Below are 21574 nucleotides of genomic sequence, written 5' to 3'. Positions count from 1 at the left end.
TTTTTATATTAACTTATGTGTATTCTTATGAATAAACCAAAACAAAGTACTAAATAGTGTTTTAGCTTAATTTATATATTAACAAAAAAAATCATACTTTATTGAAAAAATCTAAGGAGAATAGTCGCCTTTAATAAGAATCATGATCATAATTAAGCACGCACGATTTTGCATGTAGTTAATTCATACACGTCTTCTTGTGTTTTTATGTTAACTAGTATACACAGATAGATGTATAGTAAATTAGGACTTTCAAAATCATATTGTGTGCAAGAAAGTGGGAATAGTGGAATATAATTCGTGCTATAAATTATGTTCCATTGACGTTCTTGATGAAATCGTTTTCTCAGAAAAGTAATAGCAAGGTAGTACAATTCTCTTTTCTGCTTGAACTTTCAGTAAGGCATGACATTCTCGGCGATATATAATTAGCGTCTCTCAAATGGTGATCTAGATTCTCATTGGTTAAGAAATTGATAACATTAGCAACTCTAGATTGTTGTTGACAAACGATGAGATGACATAAGCCATTCCTCTCTACTGTAAGAAACGATGTCATTGGTTCCTTGCGTCACTAGTTGACGTCTGTCTCATTTTTATGCCATGTGTATTTCACCCATGAATGAAAAGCTGTAAACTTCAGTACTTATGAGCTAATTTAGCAATCAATGAGAATCTAGGTCACTATTTGAGAAACGCTAATTATGTATAGCCGAGAATGTCACGCCTTATTGAAAGTTAAAAAAGAAAAGAGAATTGTACTAAATGACCAACAATATATTTCCGGTTATTGAATTTCAAATTCAGCAAAAGAAGATGGGCGTATTTGGCGCGTGATATGCAGGAATTAAGCGTATGAAACATTTACATATGTAGTGGTTTAGATTTTTATTTCATAGCCATCGTTTTGTAAATGATATTTTACAAGTATTTGCTGATATTTCAGTCAGATTATTCTATTTATCATTTGTTTTCAGTTGTTACTTACGTAAAACCCCTTTATTATTTGTCGTTTATAAGTTAGGATATGAGTTGACATTCCACATGTTTTACTTTTTAAACAGGAAGTGTCATCCATGTTGGCAGTCGTTCCGTAGTACTTTTGATAGCTGTGTTCTGATTGGTTAACTTAGCTTTAGGATCTTTGATAGTCATTGGTTTTTATTTTGGACCTTGCTAGGGTATTTAAACCCGTGTTCGAGCAGTTTACTTCACTTGGTTAGGGATAAGCCTCATGGCTCATTATCTCTTATTTTATGCCAACCTCAAGGTACACGGCATTATAGGTTTCATTTAGCACGTGCTGAGCGAGCACTTTATGATAGGTTAGGATGTAGGTTTTATAGAATAAAGTTGTATGATAGGTTAGGATGTAGGTTATTTAAAGTAAATTAAGTTTCCCTCTCCAAGTCCTGCCTGGTCTAGGGATATGTAGATAACACGTTTATTTTCTAGAACCACTATTTCTTATTTATTTTTGGGTGTTGTTTATTTTCTGGGTCAGTTATTTTTAGAACCTAGAATTAGCATTGATATTTTCAGTTCAACTCTAGAGTGTTGATAGTAGTCATATTGGGTGATGTAGCTCATTCCTTTTACACTTTTCTAATTCATTCATTTTATAGGATTTTTGACAACTTTCATAAGTATGGAAGCCCAGTAGGAACATAAATTATTTTTCATAGTTTTTTTTCCACATTCCTCTCATTTTCTATTACATTTTTCAATTACTTATTTATTCATTGAGATTATTGTGAATCACCTACCAGATTAAATTACATTTTTGATAAAGCCCTATTAATCCTGTGCAATTTTCAAAGACTTTTCTGTTTGTTAAATTTTGATCATTATTTATTATTTGTTATCATTTACAAAGGTCAATTCTCAGTTTATTAAATTTATAAAACTTACAACTGTGTTTTCATTTAGCGTTGATCATAGTTCAGATATCCCCTTACCTGGGTTGACAATCATAACTGGAGATAGTTCACTGCTTTAAGCCAAGTTGGCTAGTAACTTTGTTAAGTTATTCATTAAAGAGTTCTACTTCCGGTTACACATGTATACTTTAAATGTCTACGATTTGGTCGGCTGACCACAGCTGAACATACTCTACAAAGATACGCACATGGAAAAATGTTACATTTAGCTTGAAATACTTTGTCAAATTAATATATCAGTCCACTTATCTTAATAATTACTACATGTCAAACTTAGTAACACTTGACATATATGATAAACACCTATAGCGTATAGTTAAATGCAATTACATGTATAGAACTAAGTATCGGTAGGTTGGAAGAATTGCTTTCGCTTTCGGTGCAACATAACCAGAATGTATCTATTTAAAAATAAATCAGTACATATAACTAAACAGAAAAACGAATTGATTGTTTGTACTAAAAAAATGTTAACCAAAAATATTTCTTTTTTATTGCACTGGACGGGTAACGCATACTACTGAGCTACCACCGCTTCACACACTTTGTGGTTTTTAAAGCGACAATGAAGCACCGCATTTACACATCAGAATTTTTTTTTGGAAAAAGTTCATTTTTTATCGTCTCTGGGTCTTCTCTCCATTTTTTTTACAAATGTTTGTTAGTTTCTTTGCATTAAAATGCATACAAACAACGTTTCAAAATCATGGAGAGATGACCCAGAGGTAGCAAATTTTTAGAAAAACGTGTTTGAAAATGTAACATTTTGTATCAAATGACTCATCTAGCCTATTTTCAAATTCTTTTTTAGCAAATCAAAATAAAATATCTACATCAAAAGAATGCTAAAATTTCATGTAACAGGTCAATGAAATTTTCACTTTTCAAGTGCGCCCATCAAAAGTTTTAGCTTAGATCACAGAGGGATCATGGAAGAGTAAGATTTTACTTTTCTTTTCAATTCAAAATCCATATTTTTTTGCGCTGTATTGAAATCAAAACGTTGAAATCTGATAACGTCAAGTTGACGTCATTAAGTCATGTAGTGTTATTTTCTAATGAAAACTCCCTATATTTATAGATCTAGAGCTCTCTTGGAGAAATGGTTTGAGATGATTACAAAAATTAAACTGAAGTAGGAAGTGGTCACTCTAGACATGTTTCAAAAACAATTTCATCAGATTTGGGGACAGGGCCGCGATTTTGGCTACTAACGTAGACTATTTTCTTCTTTGGTTTCATTTTTAGATATTTACATTGTTGTACACAAAATGCTGTAATTTTTGTAAATGAATTCTCGTTTCTAAGTAAGAAACGTCTGACCTTGGACCAAAATGACTCTAAAAAATCAGGATCGTTTATTTATTTATTTTTTTTTTAATCAATTAATTTATTCATTGATTAATATTATTATTATTAATTTTGATTGAATACAATGAAATGAATTGAAGTTGTAAAATTTTCCTCTGATTTTTTTCTGTTTTAAATAATAACACAGAATGCTTTCTTCCATTAACCCATAAATCTAAGTCGTTGTTGAATAAATAGTACATACCAAAGCCTATTGTTGTACGCGGAGCACAAACTTCAATGGTTTTGTTTTGCCAAGGATTTATTAGTGATAGGAAAGGACACCAGAACAATTATGTGAAAAGGATGAACAGTTTTTCTTCAATGCTTTTGTATCCCACATCCTTTTACTAGAAGGGCATGTTTGCACTTCCGCCATTGTAGCGCGGGATTCTCTGCAAAACTCTTCATCGTAACTAAGACAAAAATTCTGAAACAAGATGTTTGAGATGATATAGCCTTCTCCCTTTGAAATGAATGTATCCTGGGTCTTACATTTAAGAAATAAAACACTTTTAGAGAGCAAAATGTACAAACATAAAAAAAAAAATATATTTTTGGAAAAAAAAGATAAGAAACGTTGAATTATTAGTTAAGCCACAGAACAAGATTCATGGATGCACTTATTTTTGCCCTTACAAAAAAAAAAAAGAAAAAAAAAAGAAAAAAAAGAAAGAAACTGTAGCAAGTGATTCCCTTGCAAACATCATGCACTGAATAAATTCGCTACATGTAAAGTGACATTAGATAAATAATGTAACCCTTTTATACTTGTATGTACTTGGGTCACACGTGTGTTCGGTGTTAAGTACCTCTTAATCATCTGTTTTTTGTTATTCATGTTTTAGTTGAATGAAATCTCAGATACAATATTGTTTTTATTTAAAAATCTTATTTTCCAATAGGTGTGTGAAACATTTGAAATGATTTGTAGCTGTATGGACTGGATCATTCGAATTTATATTCCCAAATATCTTGTTCACTCTATATTTAATACTAAAATTCTGAACCAGGGTGAGTTTAAGTGCTATTTTTTTTAAACATGCAGATGTTTTTTTTCTCCAATTTTTATTTTGGTACAAAACAAACACCACTTTATTGAACAACATGGAAATCAAATCATGACAGAACAGCATCGGACGGGTTAACTACTGAGATTAACTTCCTGCAAATCCGTGGTATATGAAATCTAGATATGCATACATTATTTTTTAATCGTTTCTACATAACTAGAAGAGTTGTTTTCTGTGAAAATGGGAAGTTTACATCGCTCTAAATTCCCTTTTACTGGCAATGTTTATTGGAGATGGTTGGGGTTATTTGGGGTTTTAACAACCTGAAATGCATGCATAAGTATTTCACAAGGACTTTTCATATTCATATACTCAAAATTGTAATTTTTTGTATATTAAAGATATTAAAAAGGAAGCGTAATTTTCAGTTTTATTATTTTTTAATTTTTGTTAAGTATGAACGTTCTGGGACGTACATACATTTGTGAATTCATATCAAGGAATCAAATGATAATAATATGTTGTGAAATCTATAAATTTACATTTTTTTTAAATAAAGGCATGTAGTTAAACAAACTAGAGAAGTTATGTGCAAGTTTCATCTCCTTGGAAGATTTTGAACCCACACACTTTTAAGACGATTTGCTCATCGAAAATTTTTTGTGTGGAAAAACTAATAGAGTTTTACTTAATTGCATAAATTTCTTTGAAAAATGTTTGTTTTCCTTTTTTACCATACTCAGTTATTATCATGTAAACCCTTTATAGGAACGAAACATTCCACAACTTATGTGTACAAATATCTATCGACTTCTTTTAGTAGGGTAACCATATGGAAAGATTTTACTTGGTAATAAGCATATGATTTATGCTACTGTAATTTAACAATTGTGCCAAAAAGTAAAGTGTTTCCTTTTAATATTTTTTACAGATGAAATAATTAAAGATATATATGTAGGTCTCATTACCCTTATACATGTAAGAACAGATGTTTCTTTAATTTCATGATGGTAATTATTCTTTTATATTCTTTTATACAGTTCCAAGGAGATACACATAGAGAAAAATAACATAAAGCTTTAGACAGGCTGTAGTCGAATCTGCTCCGTTTACCAAGTGATTGAAAGTTAGTGTTTCGTATCTGCAAATATATAAACAGAATCAAATTAGAACTATAAATATATTCATGAAATATTGCAGGGAAAAACAATGACGATAAGTATTTCATTAAAGGTTACTTGATATAAATATAAAGTTTTAATTTTGGAATGTTTTAGATAATTATGTTATTTATTAAATTTGAAGTGATAAATTAATTAATACAAATCATTTTTAGATGTATGAAAAAGGTGAAACTTTTGTAATTAAAAGACACTTAAAAAACAAAATAAACAAACAAAATCATTATTACCTGCTAGCATTCTTAGTACGATGACGATATACAGCTTCATAACATTCGGTATCTAAAATACACATATGTCCATGTATACTACAAAGCAAGAGCTGTAACTGTTATATTTTTCACACAGGTACAACGATTACAGTGTTCGTGTTCTTAATTTCACTATGTTGAAGTATCATTTCATTAATCTTATACAATAATTTGTTTTACCAATTATTTATCAAGTTAAACAGAAAGGTCAATAGATATAGATTTATACAATGACATAAGCTTTATATACTGTACATTTATAGGCATCGGTTGACCAATAGTTGTTTTTACAAGAAGAACACTTATGTGTGTATGAATCCTGTATCCTTCCTCCTAGTGCATTATATTCAGCGCAGAACCCTACAAAGCATAAAAAACCCACCGGATTCCTTTAATTCTACTTTAAATAATAACACAAAATGCTTTTTTTCCATTACCTCATAAATCTAAGTCATTGATGAATAGTACATACCAAAGCCTATCTTTGTACGCGGTGCACAAACTTCAATGGTTTTGTTTTGCCAAGGATTTATTAGACAGTGGTAGGAAAGGACACCAGAACAATTATGTGAAAAGGATGAACAGTTTTTCTTCAATGCTTTTGCATCCCACATCGATTTAGTAGCAGGGCATGTTTGCACTTCCGCCATTGTAGCGCGGGATTCTCTGCAAAACTCTTCATCGTAACTAAGACAAAAATTCTGAAATAAGATGTCGGAGATGATATAGCTTTCTCCCTTTGAAATGAATGTATCCCAGATCTAACATTTGAAAATTTTCTTTATTTTTTACATTTTCTTTCAGAGAGCAAAAAGTACAAAGTAACATAAAATATATTTTGGAAAAAAAAAAGATAAGAAACGTTGAATTATGAGTTAGGCCTCAGAGCAAGAACAAGTACAGAAAAGCAAAGAATTACGACCCCCTCTTTCGGGGTGTCATTAGTTGGGAGTTGGATGCAATGATTTATCATGTTTCTTCTTTTGTCAATTTTAAATTATGGTTAAGGTAGGGCAAACTTCGAGGTTAAGGTCAAGAGTTATAAAAATCATTGCACATTCAGAAAGGTCTTAACATTAGTAATGCATAATTATGTAGTTAACATATAAATTGGGAAAGCATTGTAAAAGCTTCGCGTTAGTCTAAAATTTTTGAAAAGTAAGTTAACTTCAAGGTCATTGTCATCAGGTAAAAATCATGGCCGTTTTGCTGGTCAATGAATTTTGGTAGTTGATAGTGCCCCCAAACTGAAAATATATGTTTGTGCCCCCTAAAAGTGAAATTTCTTCCTACGGGCCTGAAAATCATTGTACCTCTGAAATTTTTTGTCACAGGTAATGTACATGTGAAATATGAGAGCTCTATATATAGTTCTTACATTCAAACATTAAGACCAAAGTTAAAGCTTTTGGGACAAACAAATGGATATAGAGACCATGCAGTACAATAATTGTCAGAATTTGTACAATTAATCAAACAGAAAGATGCACGTTCAATTAGTTAACATGAATTTCTTACAAATATATTATAGTTATGACATTTATTTTTTCTTTGAAACGTTTAATTTTTAAAATATTGCCTTTTAAATTTGATCTTACCTTTAAATAAAACGCCAGGAATACTGTGAGGAAACATTTGGAAGTTCTCGGCCTTAATAAAGATTGATTTCGTTTTCCACAGAGCATCTTGCTGCACTACCTTAAATATTAAAAACACCCTTGAATGTAATTCGAATTAGATTTCTGTTCATAAGAAATATGGTTTCTCATTAATATTGACACATGCAGGAATAAACCGCAATTACAAGAGCAATTACAAAGCTTTAATGAACTTTTTTTTCCAGGCCGAGGTACTTCCCAGGTAGCACAAAACATTTTCAAAACATTTTACTGCAGTTATAAAAAGGTTTTTTCAAAACATTTCAGAGTAAACATTTTTAAAATGTTTTTAAAACATTTTTCTTTCCCATTGTAACATTTTAAAAACATTTTTAAAATGTTTTCAAAATGGTTAAGTTAAAATCTTTAAGGAACATTTCTATAAAATGTTTTTGAAACGTTTTAAAAATGATTTGAAAGGTATGTTTTGTTTGCATATATTAAACAGTTTCATATTACGTTATAAAAATGTTTTTAAAACATGATATAAAACGTTCCTCTTCTATAAATCTGTAACATTGTAATGTTACTTTTCTAAAACATTTTGAAGGAACGTCGTCAAAATGTTTTTAAAACATTCTACATACTGCTTATAGTATAATATTTAAATGTTTTCAGGTGTTGGTCGTGAAAATGTTTTTAAAACATTTAACAAAACGTGTTCTCCTCCTACAACTGAAACATTTTATTTATGATTTATGCAACATTTTATTGAAACATTTTCAAAATGTTTTTAAAACATTTATTAGCTCTACTGGTCAGAGACCAGAAGAGCTTATGCGATAGTAAGGTGTCCGTCGTCCGTCCGTCTGTCTGTCTGTCTGTCTGTCTGTCTGTCCGTCTGTCTGTAAACAATTTTTCAAAACGCTACTCCTCCTACAGTTTTGGTCCGATTTCAATATAACTTGGCACACAAGTAGACTACACTAAGATACATAATTTAGTGCATCGGTTTTTGATTTCGATGGACGGTGTTGCCATGGTTACTAAAAATAGAAATTTCTGTGAAATTCCTTTAAAACGCTACTCCTCCTACAGTTTTGGTCCGATTTCAATATAACTTGGCACACAAGTAAACTACACTAAGATTCATAATTAAGTGCATCGGTTTTTGATTTCGATGGACGGTGTTGCCATGGTTACTAAAAATAGAAATTTCTGTGAAATTCCTTTAAAACGCTACTCCTCCTACAGTTTTGGTCCGATTTCAATATAACTTGGCACACAAGTACACTACACTAAGATACATAATTTAGTGCATCGGTTTTTGATTTCGATGGACGGTGTTGCCATGGTTACTAAAAATAGAAATTTCTGTGAAATTCCTTTAAAACGCTACTCCTCCTACAGTTTTGGTCCGATTTCAATATAACTTGGCACACAAGTACACTACACTAAGATTCATAATTAAGTGCATCGGTTTTTGATTTCGATGGACGGTGTTGCCATGGTTACTAAAAATAGAAATTTCTGTGAAATTCCTTTAAAACGCTACTCCTCCTACAGTTTTGGTCCGATTTCAATATAACTTGGCACACAAGTACACTACACTAAGATACATAATTTAGTGCATCGGTTTTTGATTTCGATGGACGGTGTTGCCATGGTTACTAAAAATAGAAATTTCTGTGAAATTCCTTTAAAACGCTACTCCTCCTACAGTTTTGGTCCGATTTCAATATAACTTGGCACACAAGTACACTACACTAAGATGCATAATTTATTGCATCGGTTTTTGAATTCAATGGACGGTGTTGCCATGGTTACTAAAAATAGAAATTTCTGTGAAATTCCTTTAAAACGCTACTCCTGCTACAGTTTTAGTCTGCTTCTAATATAATTAGGCATACAAGAAGACTATACTAAGATACATAATTTATTGCATTGGTTTTTGAATTCGATGAACAGTGTTGCCATGGTTACTTAAAATAGAAATTTCTGTGAAATTCCTTTAAAACGTTACTCCTCCTACAATTTTGGTCTGATTTCAATCTAATTTGGCACACAGTTAGAATACACTACGATACATAATATGTATTTCTGTTTTTTTTTATTTGGGTGAATGGTGTTGTCATGGTTACCAGTACTAAAAATAGAAATTTCCATGAAATACTTTCAAAACGCTACTACTCCTAGTTTTCATTTGATTTCAATATAACTTGTCACAAAAGTAGACTACATTAAGATACATAATTCTATTTATTGTTGCATGTTGCAATGTTTCAAATCCAAGTGCTACTTTTCTTTTGTTATACAAACAGACCAGTAGAGCTACAGTCTCATCAGAGACTTCTGGTTTCATTTTCAATATTAATGCATTTATTTATTTTCAAATTATGTTGTAAAAATGTTTTTAGAACATTGACTCTAACGTTTATTCTTCTAAAGACTATAACATTTTATTTAGCATTAATGCAACATTTTGTAATGTAATTTTCAAAATGTTTTAAAAATATTCACGACTAACCCAAGTGTCTGAGGAAAAAAAATGCATAGAATATCCAGAGAAGATTGGGATTAAATGAAAAATTGCTTTTAAAAACTTTCTGAAGACATTAATATCACTGCAACTCGATCACTTGCGTATCCCGGTATTTTCTTTCTTTTTTCAATGATACATTTTTTTTTTTTTTAAAAAGCCTTATTGAGTTCACAGACTTGTAATCAATACAAAGTTCATTGAATAAATTTAAGATACTTTAATTTTAAAAAGAAAACAAAATAATAAAAAACTGTTTACAATAATTAACACAGCCTGATTTATGACGGTCTCGCCTGTTTGCATCATATTTCTTAAAATCCAAGGCAGCAGATTAGGATTGGCTTCACTGGTCAGTTTCAGTGTCAAGATAACCTTGTTATGCAATTCTCCTGCTGGGCAGCGCGTTATAGAGTATAGTGGTTTGCAGCTTATCTAGGCCAAAATTTGAATTCTGGTAAACAGGATGTGCGCGTTTTCTTGTCGCTGATTTTCAAACAAGATTTTTGCATCATATAGGCCTGGAGAATGAGCGCCGGATTATTAACATCTGCATTGTGAGTATACTTTAATCAGAGATTTCAAAATATAATTTTTAAAAATAACCTTTATGTTACCAGTACATCATTGTATTTTTGTATGCATATGTGTAGCAAAGACAAAGCTATTATGTATTTGAATTAAATACTTTATTCAACAACAAATATATCTCCTTATCTTATGTTGATCATAATTCAAAATATCTTATTATTGAAACATGAAATCATATTGCAGTTAGATGACAGTTCCAGCAACAGACTTGAATTCCATTCAAATTGCCACATTTGAAAGAACCGCCTCTAGCTGACAAAGACAAAGGCACTTTTTTGTACGTAAATATCATTGCTCTTTATCATAATATTATTGTGTTATAGTTATGAACAAGCAACAACTTTAATTCTTTTCTTAATGCAAATGGGAAAAGTTCTTGTGATTTTATGATTTAATTAAAAAATGTTCTTTTATATTTTCATCATTTAAAGATCTGAAGTAGACGGATGACTTAAACACTGTTGTCTCCATGTTTACAGGTTCTGCTTTACTGAAAAGGTCGAGCGACTTGTTGAATTTTTTCCGAGGACAGACTTCTTGTGAAGTTTTTGTGTGCGATTCCATTTACATAATAGCTAGATCCGCCGCTCTGTGGAACCTACACATATACATGTAGATACATGCTTTTTGCGGGATCGTAATTGATAACAGTGATCTAGGCCTGGTTATTCTTTTTATGGGAAGGATTTGTGTGATTCTGTTGTTTTTAAATTCAGTGAATGGATTTTTATTCTTTAAAAATACCTGTTGGGTTAAAACAATGTAACTCAGAACTTGCACTGGAAATGGAACTAAAATGTGTTTTGCATATTGCATAAGGGTTTGTATTAAAATTTGTAAGAAAAAAATGAATTCATTCAGTTGTCATTTATTCTTTGAGAGTTATAATTAAGATGAAATGTATTAAAAGCGCTCTTAAAATCGTACAAAATGATGTTCTCATGTCATTATTGAAAACGTCTTGACATTTCAGGAAAGAGATGCCATTGCGACATTTGGGTAAAATGTTTTAAACACGTTTTAAAAACCATACAAAATCACGTGAATAAAACATCTGCAAAAATGTTCTTGTAACATTTTAGGAAAATGTTCTGATAACATTTGCTGAAACATTTGGGTAAAATGTTTTAAAAATGTTAAAAAAAACATACAAAATCACGTGATTAAAACATTTTTGGAAAATGTTTTTGTAACATTTTAATTAAATGTTCTGATAACATTTGCTAAAATATTTTGCTGAAATGTTTTAAAAACGTTTAAAAAACCATACAAAATCACGTGATTAAAACATTTTTGAAAAATGTTTTTGTAACATTTTAATTAAATGTTCTGATAACATTTGCTGAAATATTTTGCTGAAATGTTTTAAAAACGTTTAAAAAACCATACAAAATCACGTGATTAAAACATTTTTGAAAATGTTTTTGTAACATTTTGAAAATGTTTTAAAAACATTTTTAAAATGTTTTTGTGCTAGATGGGTTAACATTGTGAAGCATGATACCTCTCTAAACAAATAGTTTAAAAATGATGCAGGGAGATTGAACAATGCATACTTTCATATTTCATCAAATCTTCTTTTTTTCTGCTACTACTAAGATTTCTATGAGAATTTTTCACAAATTTTCACAAAAAGAACTTGCTTCAGAATTTTTAGTACGCCCCCCCCCCCTCCCATCAACACCGATGTTTAAGATTTGGTAAAGAAGCAATTAACATTGCGCCAAGATTATTTTTTTTTATGGAAATGTTCAAGTTACGGTCCAGATCAATTAAAATAGATTTAAACAGAACGTTTGAATTAATTGATACGTGTATGTACCAAAGGTAGGATTTATTATCAAATCCTTCATTGAAAATTTAAATACGCAACCGAGGTAGATTAAACTTATAAACTGAATAACAATAAGCTCAAAAATTCAATATGAAGATGTCTGCCTAAGTAACAAATTATAAAGTCAAACGAAAATGAATTATTGATTTCAATTTAAATACCCACGTATTTCGCTCAAACAAAAGATATCTGATAAAGCATGAAGAACTGCAAGTCTACTTAGCAAGAACTAAACCAATAGAATCATTAACTCTTGACGATAAAGTAAAGCATCTATATCAAAACAATTTTATTCAATTGATCTTGCTTTCTTTTAGTATGATATGTGTTGCTGCAATAAATAGGAAATTGTTATACATTAAATGGAGTTTATAAATGCAGTTCTCTAGCTTGCTCGTCTGAAAATTGGGATGGACAACCAGAGAGCTACAGGTCACCAATAGAAAAAAATCTGTGTATCTATTGCACACAAAAAGTTGCGCTCAATTCCGGAATATCTCCAGATTCTCATCTTGAGCAACTGCACAAAAGCTCGATTTAAAAAAAAAAAATCCTTAGACCTCTATCAACTACTGTTGTTGTTGAAATCTGCACGAAGCGCGTTGGACCGAATTATCTTGCCACACAAAATGGCAGTAAAATAGGCGAAATCTTTGATGGTCTCAATTTTAAGCCAAGGAGGGCTATCAACAATGGTTATAACGATTGTTTTGTTGTGGAAATAGTAAAAGAATTTGTTTGAAACGCAGGGTTAAGAATATTTTGAGATGACAGTTTGAAAAACACGGAGGAAAAAAACCGAGAAACAATGTAGTTTATATGTGTGAATTAAATATACACTTTTTCAATGGACAGTACTTTAGCTCTCCGGTCTTTCAGTACATTTTAGGTATAGGGGTTTAGGCAGTAAATGTTGAATCTTTGTAGAAATGTGTTTAAAACACGAGGATGTACATGTACAGTGTAGTACAAGTAGTTTGCAAATGATAATGAACGTCAACATTGCAATGTTTATGATTATATGACTTCAAGTATTTTATATATGTAATTAATCAATCACACTTAGCGGATGTGCATTTTCCTATTAATTTCAGCTTGATATCAGGAACTGAAACCAATTCTAATTGTTTTCATATTTACATATAGAATTGGTAGTACTCAGGAACTTTTTTTTATTTTTGCATGTACAATTTAAATTGAAATACTATTTTAGTAAGGTCATTGCATGTGGCTCTTTGAGCAGCATGAGAAAATGAAAGAGGTAAACTCTACTCAATCCGCGTGTCTTCCCAAAAACTTGAAATAAAATTATAAAAACTTTTTTAAAAAGCAGATGATATTTCAAAAAGGAAACGGAGAGTGAGACAAACATTCCAAAATTACCAAATTGGCTTTCCAGAAAGCCTTCAAAAGTCATCTCCATGGATTCAATACTGTCACAGAATAAAAGAGAAAAAAATCTTATCGGCTATAACCCTGTCCGAAAATTTTACTTTAAGGGGTTTTTTTTTAGTACATATAACAAGCTGCCAGAAAACGACTATATATCAAACCCACCTCTTTTTTTAAAGTCACTTACTCTAACATCCTCTAAGAACTTTTAAAAGACACACAAGTGTTCCTAAATGGTTTTCCAAGGATTTTTCTTAATTTTATCATTCCAAGTGACTTAGCCTTTGAGCCACTGGCGATTATGTTATTCTTGCATCATACCGTTTCATATTTGAACGATTTGCATGTAACATACATCCCCCTAACCTGACTGTATTGCAGTCTCAAAAGAAAGATTAGGTATCTTGTAATTCTTCACGACTTAAATGTGTTTAATATTTATGCTGCAATGTTTTGCTATGGGGGTTAATGTTATTCTATACATTATTTGTCTAACATTCTACTTAATTATTTCATTTTATTCTTATAGAATTGATGCTATATATTCTTCATCTTTAAATGAACGCACAGCTTGAATTATATATATTATGTTTTAATGCGGCGAAACATAATCTAATCCCGTTTATGTCATCAGCATTTCATTTCCAAATAACTACGTCCTTGTCACCTGAACACGAAACAATATCCATTCCTGTATAGACTTGTGTTAAAACATAAACTACACAAAAACCAACAAGTTGATGTACCTTTTTAAACAACTGAGGGCAAGTCCTGAAGAAAAAATCAAGCTTTATAAACCGTTTGCGCCTTTTTTTTTAATGTCATCATTGTCATGTTGTTATTGTCTCTTAAGTTGTCCCATTTATGGGGGAACTAACTTTTCTTCTTTATACTTGGGTTTGATTTCGTTTTCGTCTTATGAAGTGACACGAATTCACGTCCTCCACGAATTGTAAAATCTTAAATGTACATACAAGTCAGTACTTCTTCACTGTCTAAGGGAATCAAATCCACACAAACCAAGAATATTTGCTCTAACCGCGAAAATTTAACCTTACAAAAACATTTTATTTTACAGTACATCAAATATTCACATACTTTTTTAAAACTTACTTATATGTTTATGATGGCTGACACAAAACTTTCTGAACACTCGTTCTTTGTGCAAATGTCTGTCACCTTCTTAGGATAATAAGTTACTGATGGCAAGATAAAAATTATCATGAGGTTACACCTCCAGCCTACATTATTAAATAACTTGAATTTTAATGTGCTCCTTTTTATAAGTATTTATAAGTTGTTCCGAATTTTTAAATATTACGAAATGTTAACGTGCCAGAAAAATCCTAACTCATTGTGAGACTGGTATTTATTCAAATGATCTTGATGTAACTAATGTAAATCTTATACGGTATCAATTTTGATGTACCAGATGCGCATTGCGACAAATTGTGTCTCTTCATGTCAGTGATACTCATGCCTAAACGTTGGAAATCCGAAATATTGAAATGAAAAAAATAAAGAGCTGAAAAAGGGTGTGCCAAATACTGGAGTCAGATACGTCGAAGGGTAAGAGCTCTATGAGGGAGATAATCCTTAATTTTGAAAAAAAAAAATCTAAATTTTACCACAGCAATTAAATGTATATCCGTATTTTCAAGCTAAATGTAGTACCGAAGTACTTAGCTACGGGACTGTCAAAAATATATATTTAGATGTACATACCTGCCTCTAGTTATCGATTGTCTGGGCTATAATTAATAGAAAGGGAAATGTGGATTTTTTTTTCTGTATCTTGTATTCATTTGTTAAATGAAATGTTAAATTGAGAACATTTCTATATATCGCTATTGAGAATTGCTTTTATAAAAATTGAATTTCAAATTGAACAACTCAATCTGAACTTTAAGTATAAGTGTTATTTAACAGATCAATTCCTGTGCATATTGACATTTAAAGCAATATATGTGGAACGCCATAGCTGTCTTAAGGTATGGTACATCATGTTAGATGGTGTGTTCTATATAATATAGGGTTGATTCAATATATTAAATGGTCACCGCTCCTTGTTAAAGGGTGAAGAGCACATAATACATGGTGCGTTCAATATAATAAATGGTCGGTTCATTATGTTAAATGGTCACCACTACTTATTATAGGGTGAAACGTACATAATAAATGGTGTGTTCAATATAATAAAGGGTCGGTTTTTTCTGTTAAATGGTTACTGCTACTCGTCATAGGGTGAAAAATACAACATAAATACTGCGTTCAATATAATAAAGGGTCGGTTTATTCTGTTAAATGGTCACCGCTACTTGTTATAGGGTGAACTATACAACATAAATGGTGTGTTCAATATAATAAAGGGTCGGTTTACTATGTTAAATGGTCACCGCTATTTGTTATAGGGTGGAACATACAACACAAATGGTAAGTATTGCATTACAAAAGATACGTCAAGTACATTACTTGGTGTGCAGCTAATTTTACATCGTTTCCAAAAAAAGAAAATATGATGACTTAAATGGTGTCTTTGGAAGGTTTAAAATGCCACACTCTTCTTTTGATATCCTCATTTTAATTTTGTGTGTCTGTATGTGTGTGTGTTTGGGGGGGGGGGGGTACCCAAACTTAAAGAATAAGGGGGGATACGGAAACTTGAAAAATCTAGTTTAGTAAGGGGGTTAGGTACTGTCTAGGTCAGATTACTTATTTTCTCCCAAGTGGGAGACAGGTTATTTATTTTCAACATTTTCATGGACAGATTATTTATTTCCAAAATCTTCCAGGCCTCCCCTACCTCAGAATCAGTCATGTTGATCTGAACAATAAAATAAAATATCAATTAAGTATCGATGTAGGCCTGTGGTTCGAGGGGGAAGGGTACACCGATTTAATTTAATATGAAAATTTTCATTCAAAGGCTGCTCCCCCCCCCCCCCATATTTTTGTAGCTGCATGGTTGAAATGTGTCCCACTATAATGCATTGATTTAAGAAAATGTCGAAAAGTTATAGAAAGATACTACCCCCCTCCCCAATAGGTTTTCGACTTTGAGCCTATAATTTTTTTTAATGCTTGTCAATTTTCTTATCCCCCTTTAAAAATGTTGCTATGGCCCTATGTGGCAAATTAAAAGCGTTGTGTACTGTATAGACACGACCCCTCCTCCAATTTCCACACATAATGCAAATGACAAAAAGGGGGAGGATAATTTTTATACGAAAGGTTGGAGAGGTGTGGTCTTTCTATAAACAATTTTTTTAACATAGAAAAATGATATTTTTACAGAGGAGGAAATATATTGTAATAAGTGACTGTGATGTTCCTTAGAAGACTATACATTACGTACGGCAAAAAGAAGATGACACTAAACTCTCCCTCCCCTTCCATCAGCCGTTCTTTTTTTTTTTCAATTGTACTTGATAACGATATACATTTAAAGATACGTGACATTTGTGTACTATAGGCAAGTACTAAAAAAGAGTACTGATTCACATCACATTTCTTATAGAATTAAACGAAAACACGGAAGAATATTATGGAAATTAAAGTAAGGGGACGTCCATTTGATTTTGTGTTGTTAGGGCTGGGAGATTCTAGATATAAATTATACTAGTATTCCCCCACTGTGAAGAAAATAAATAAATGGACCTTGTTGGTTGGTATCACCCTGAAAATATAGAGTTTGGGTACCTCCCCGCAATGAAATATTTTTTGACTTGTCAATCTTAATGAACATGAAGAGGAAAATTAAATCTGACCCAGATAACCTTTGAAATAAATTATCCGTCCTATACCGACATAAAAATAAATAATCTGACACTGAAAAATTTGCCAACGTCCCCCTTCAGAATGAAATGGCCAACTCCTAAAATGTTCCGGGAAATATAGTTTTACGGTACGTTTCATTGGTAGTTCGCACAAGACCTCAATGAATATTCAACATTTGCATAAGAGGTCGCAGCGCCCCCTTTCGTCCTAATTTGCATTCTAACTTTCTTATTTTAACATTTTTACTATTACTTACTCTTACTTTCTAACTCCGCCTTTACACATTTTTTTACTGAAATAAAGGAAGGTGTATAAAATAAAATTTTGAAAGTTTCTTAAAGAATCAAGTGTCTTTGGAATATAATCTTTCAATTTCAGCCTCACAAAGTAAAAAAGAAGCTGTACGGTTTTTCCGGTGACCAAGTAAATATTGAAATTTAGAAAGTCTGTATAAAAGGTCAAAATGAAATGAAAAATTGAATTGGAAAAACAACATGTTAGAAAGAAGATAATAAATAAATGAAATATTAAAATAAAATTGGAAAATCAATAAATTAAAGTAAGAATACTAAAAGAGAACTGTGCCACGGACACCCCTCCATAAACACCAGTTAATTGAATCATCATAGCTAACTTTTAATGTGTGTTTTTTGAAACCATGTGAAATTAGCTGTACACTGATTATATGTACTTAACGCATTTTTTTAAACGTGTTAATTTCTAATTATTACATGTATGTGCCTTTCACCCTATAATAAGTAACGATGACCTTTTAATACAGTAAACCGACCCTTTATTATATTGAACACATCATGTAAGAACCTTTCACTCTATAACAAGGAGTGGTAACCATTTAACATACTAAACCGACCCTTTATTATATAGAACACACCTTTTATTATATTGAACGCACCATTTATTATGTACGTTTCACACTTTAACAAGTAGCGGTGACCATTTAACATAATGAACCGACCCTTTATTATATTAAACGCACCATGTATTAGGTACGTTTCACCCTATAACAAGTGGCAGTGACCATTTAACATGGTTAAATGATCCTTTATTATATTGAACGCACCATTTATACACCCTTCACCCTATAACAAGGAGTGATGACCATTTAACACTTTAAACTGACCCTTTATTATATTGAACACATCATGTATGATGTATTTTTCACCGAATAACAAGTAGTGGTGACCATTTAACATAATGAACCGACCATTTATTATATTGAACGCACCATGTATTATGTGCTCTTCACCCTTTAACAAGGAGCGGTGACCATTTAATATATTGAATCAACCCTATATTATAAAGAAAGCACCATGTAATATGATGTACCATACCTTAAGACAGCTATGGCGTTCCATAAATATATTCATAAATATAAATGGAAAACCGAAATTTTAAAAGAAATATATTTGATATACATCAGAGAGTGTCACATTATAGCCTGACCTGGTATTTTGATGTCACTTTCCATATTTCTTTCTTCCTTCGGCAGTTCAAATGAAATGCTACAGATTTACTCCATTCAGTTTTTTTTATCAATTTCATATACACGTAAAAGAAAACTTTGGTATTTCCTAATTAGGCCTTACATAATAGAGTCTAGGCGTTATTCTCATCATATACTGAAGTCGGATTTTTTTAGATGGAATCGTACGTTACTGATTGATAGAAAATATACATACAATAACAATCGTCTGTTCATATTTTCCTTGAAGAATATGCCATCAATTTATATTTCGGTTTTTGTATGTGAATCATTAATATTTGCAGCTGATTAATCAACCCGGAAAAAAAAAAAAAAACAAAAAAAAAAAAACTCTGCTTTAATGAAATGTTTGGTGCATATCGATAATCATTTTGTCATACATTCTTGGTAAACCGAAACGAATAAAAACCTCTGAAGACTATTTTTCCATGTGAACATTACCTACTGGTTTTATTTAAAGTTCCAGATTCTTATTTAAAGATATATGTAAATTTTAATTGCACAGGATATATATATATATATATATATATATATATATATATATATATATATATATATATATATATATATATATATATATATATATATATATATATATATATATATATATATATATATATATATTTATATATATATATATATATATATATATCTTAGTTATAAGTAGAAGTTTTACCGTTATCAAGTCAGCGATATCAATTTGGTACTCGGTATTTCCTTGTACTTGGCAGTGCCTATATATAAACATTCAATACTTTTAAACCAGACTTCAAAAATTGATATTTTTTGTGATGTTTATAACAAAGGAATATAACTTAAATCATAAGTTTTATTTCAAATAACAGATTTGTTAAAATAACGAGTTGATTTATGATGCTTAAATAGGCTGTTGAAAGATGTTCAGCATGTATTATTAAATTAAAAAATTGCATGAGAATACAATGTTATGGTTTACTTATATTAATCAGCAAATACCATATAAAAAATCTATTAACTACCATTGCAAATGTAGAAGGAGACCAATCACATGAAATTATGCCCTTCTGCCCGACTAAAAACCCTAAAAAGCCGACATCGAAATTGAAAATGAGTACCAGTACCTGATATGACCGGTAAGAAGCTTAATGCAATACATGAACGTTAGGTAAAACTTTCTTTTCAGAAAGCTTTTTTCTATTCAATAACCCTGTTTTATGCATGGTGAGCTTAGAATAGAGGCCCCGTGTCAAGATAGGCGTTATCACAATAAAGATCCCTCACTCCTCAATGGCCGTGACTGCCGAGCAAAGTTCTCATTAGAAGCCATTCACCGGCATACGGTGACATCTCAAATGAATAAAATAATCTTGCAAGTGGCGTAAAACTACAAATATCAATCAGTCATAATCAATATTGAATTGAATTAAATATGTTTTATTGACAAGGAGTCAAAAGGAACACAAGTTCAGAAACTTAGTCTTCTCCTAATACAATATTTTGTAAATTGCCAAAATATAATACATGTATATGTGGTCTACTACATATACATAGTAGTATTAGAAAGAAAAGAAATATTCTTTGAATGTACAAATATAGAATGATTTCATAGTAAAAATTCATTTTTTTTTTTAAACGGCCACTTTCATTTAGAAAAGTTTGAATAATCTTAATAATAGATAAAAAAAAACCTATCTGAATTTATACATTTATAGATATCCTTGGTTTAAAATCATAAGAAAAGTTTTACAATATCAAAGTAAAAACGGGTTGCTCCTTAGTTTTCTGGAACATAATTTCTTTTAGAATTATTAACGTAAGACCCATACCTGTCTCAAATATTCAGCTTTCAAATTTCTTCTGTTTAAATGCAGAACGAAAACAGCAGGCCGAGGTTTTCAACCGGTCGGTTTTCCTCAGGTAAGTTTTGTGTGGGGTGGAGCTTAATCGAAGCGGGTGAGAAGCCCCGAGGGAACGATGCTGGCTTGTATATATATACCCTTATACACAGGATGTTACCTGAATGTATTACCTGAATTACCTGTTTACGTTTTCCTACGACATGGTAAAACAATGTCATTGTTTTTCTTGTGTAGGTCAATTGAAATGTTGACCGTAAAGTTCTGAAATAAAGCATGCGAAATATTTTTGTTGTGAACAGAATCCTACTTAAATTCCTTCTTTTGAAATTAAATTTTTTTAAAATAATTTGACAATTTCAATTATACTGTGTGTTTGTTAATTAATATCAAATGTTATAACGAATATATGACCAAAATCTGTCGTTGTAAGCTGGCGACACAAAGGGAAGTAATTCAAATTGCACGTCGTGTATGCAAAACGAAAGCAGAAAGTGGGTCATAAATAAGTTTCTTAATAAAAAAAAAAAATTAGAAACGCTGTTTGGAGGCTACAATTTGTAGAAATATAATTAACTAAAAAAATATTTTTGAAGATAATTCCTACGTGATTTTTCCAGGACGCATGATCTGTATAAAATGGCCAGGGCTTCGGATCGTAGGTGGTTTCCCGACAGCTAGCTATTACCCAGTGAAACGGGAATGGAATCACCTGCATCGTACCTTTTTTTCCCTTCGGGATTCATAATTTCAAATATTATATGCAAAG

The 21574-nt window shown here is 31.1% G+C and overlaps 1 protein-coding gene across 1 annotated transcript; it reads right to left on the bottom strand.

The window, feature by feature from the left end:
- Positions 1 to 5322: 5322 nt before the first annotated feature.
- LOC133176441 (uncharacterized) lies at positions 5323 to 7420 on the bottom strand. The gene is made up of 5 exons (XM_061311565.1): positions 7334 to 7420; positions 6208 to 6436; positions 5991 to 6095; positions 5715 to 5766; positions 5323 to 5444 (listed from the first exon to the last, which is right to left on the bottom strand). The coding sequence occupies exons 1-5, from the start codon at positions 7418 to 7420 to the stop codon at positions 5336 to 5338; spliced, it is 582 nt and encodes a 193-aa protein (XP_061167549.1). The 3' UTR covers positions 5323 to 5335.
- Positions 7421 to 21574: the final 14154 nt, after the last annotated feature.

The sequence above is a fragment of the Saccostrea echinata genome, unplaced genomic scaffold, assembly GCF_033153115.1.
Source record: "Saccostrea echinata isolate AGI-Se365-2 ecotype Australia unplaced genomic scaffold, CSIRO_AGI_Sech_v1 ptg000075l, whole genome shotgun sequence".
In the NCBI taxonomy this organism is placed as follows: domain Eukaryota; kingdom Metazoa; phylum Mollusca; class Bivalvia; order Ostreida; family Ostreidae; genus Saccostrea; species Saccostrea echinata.
Note: the sequence above shows the minus strand (reverse complement) of the source record. Positions and strands in the feature narration are given on the sequence as shown.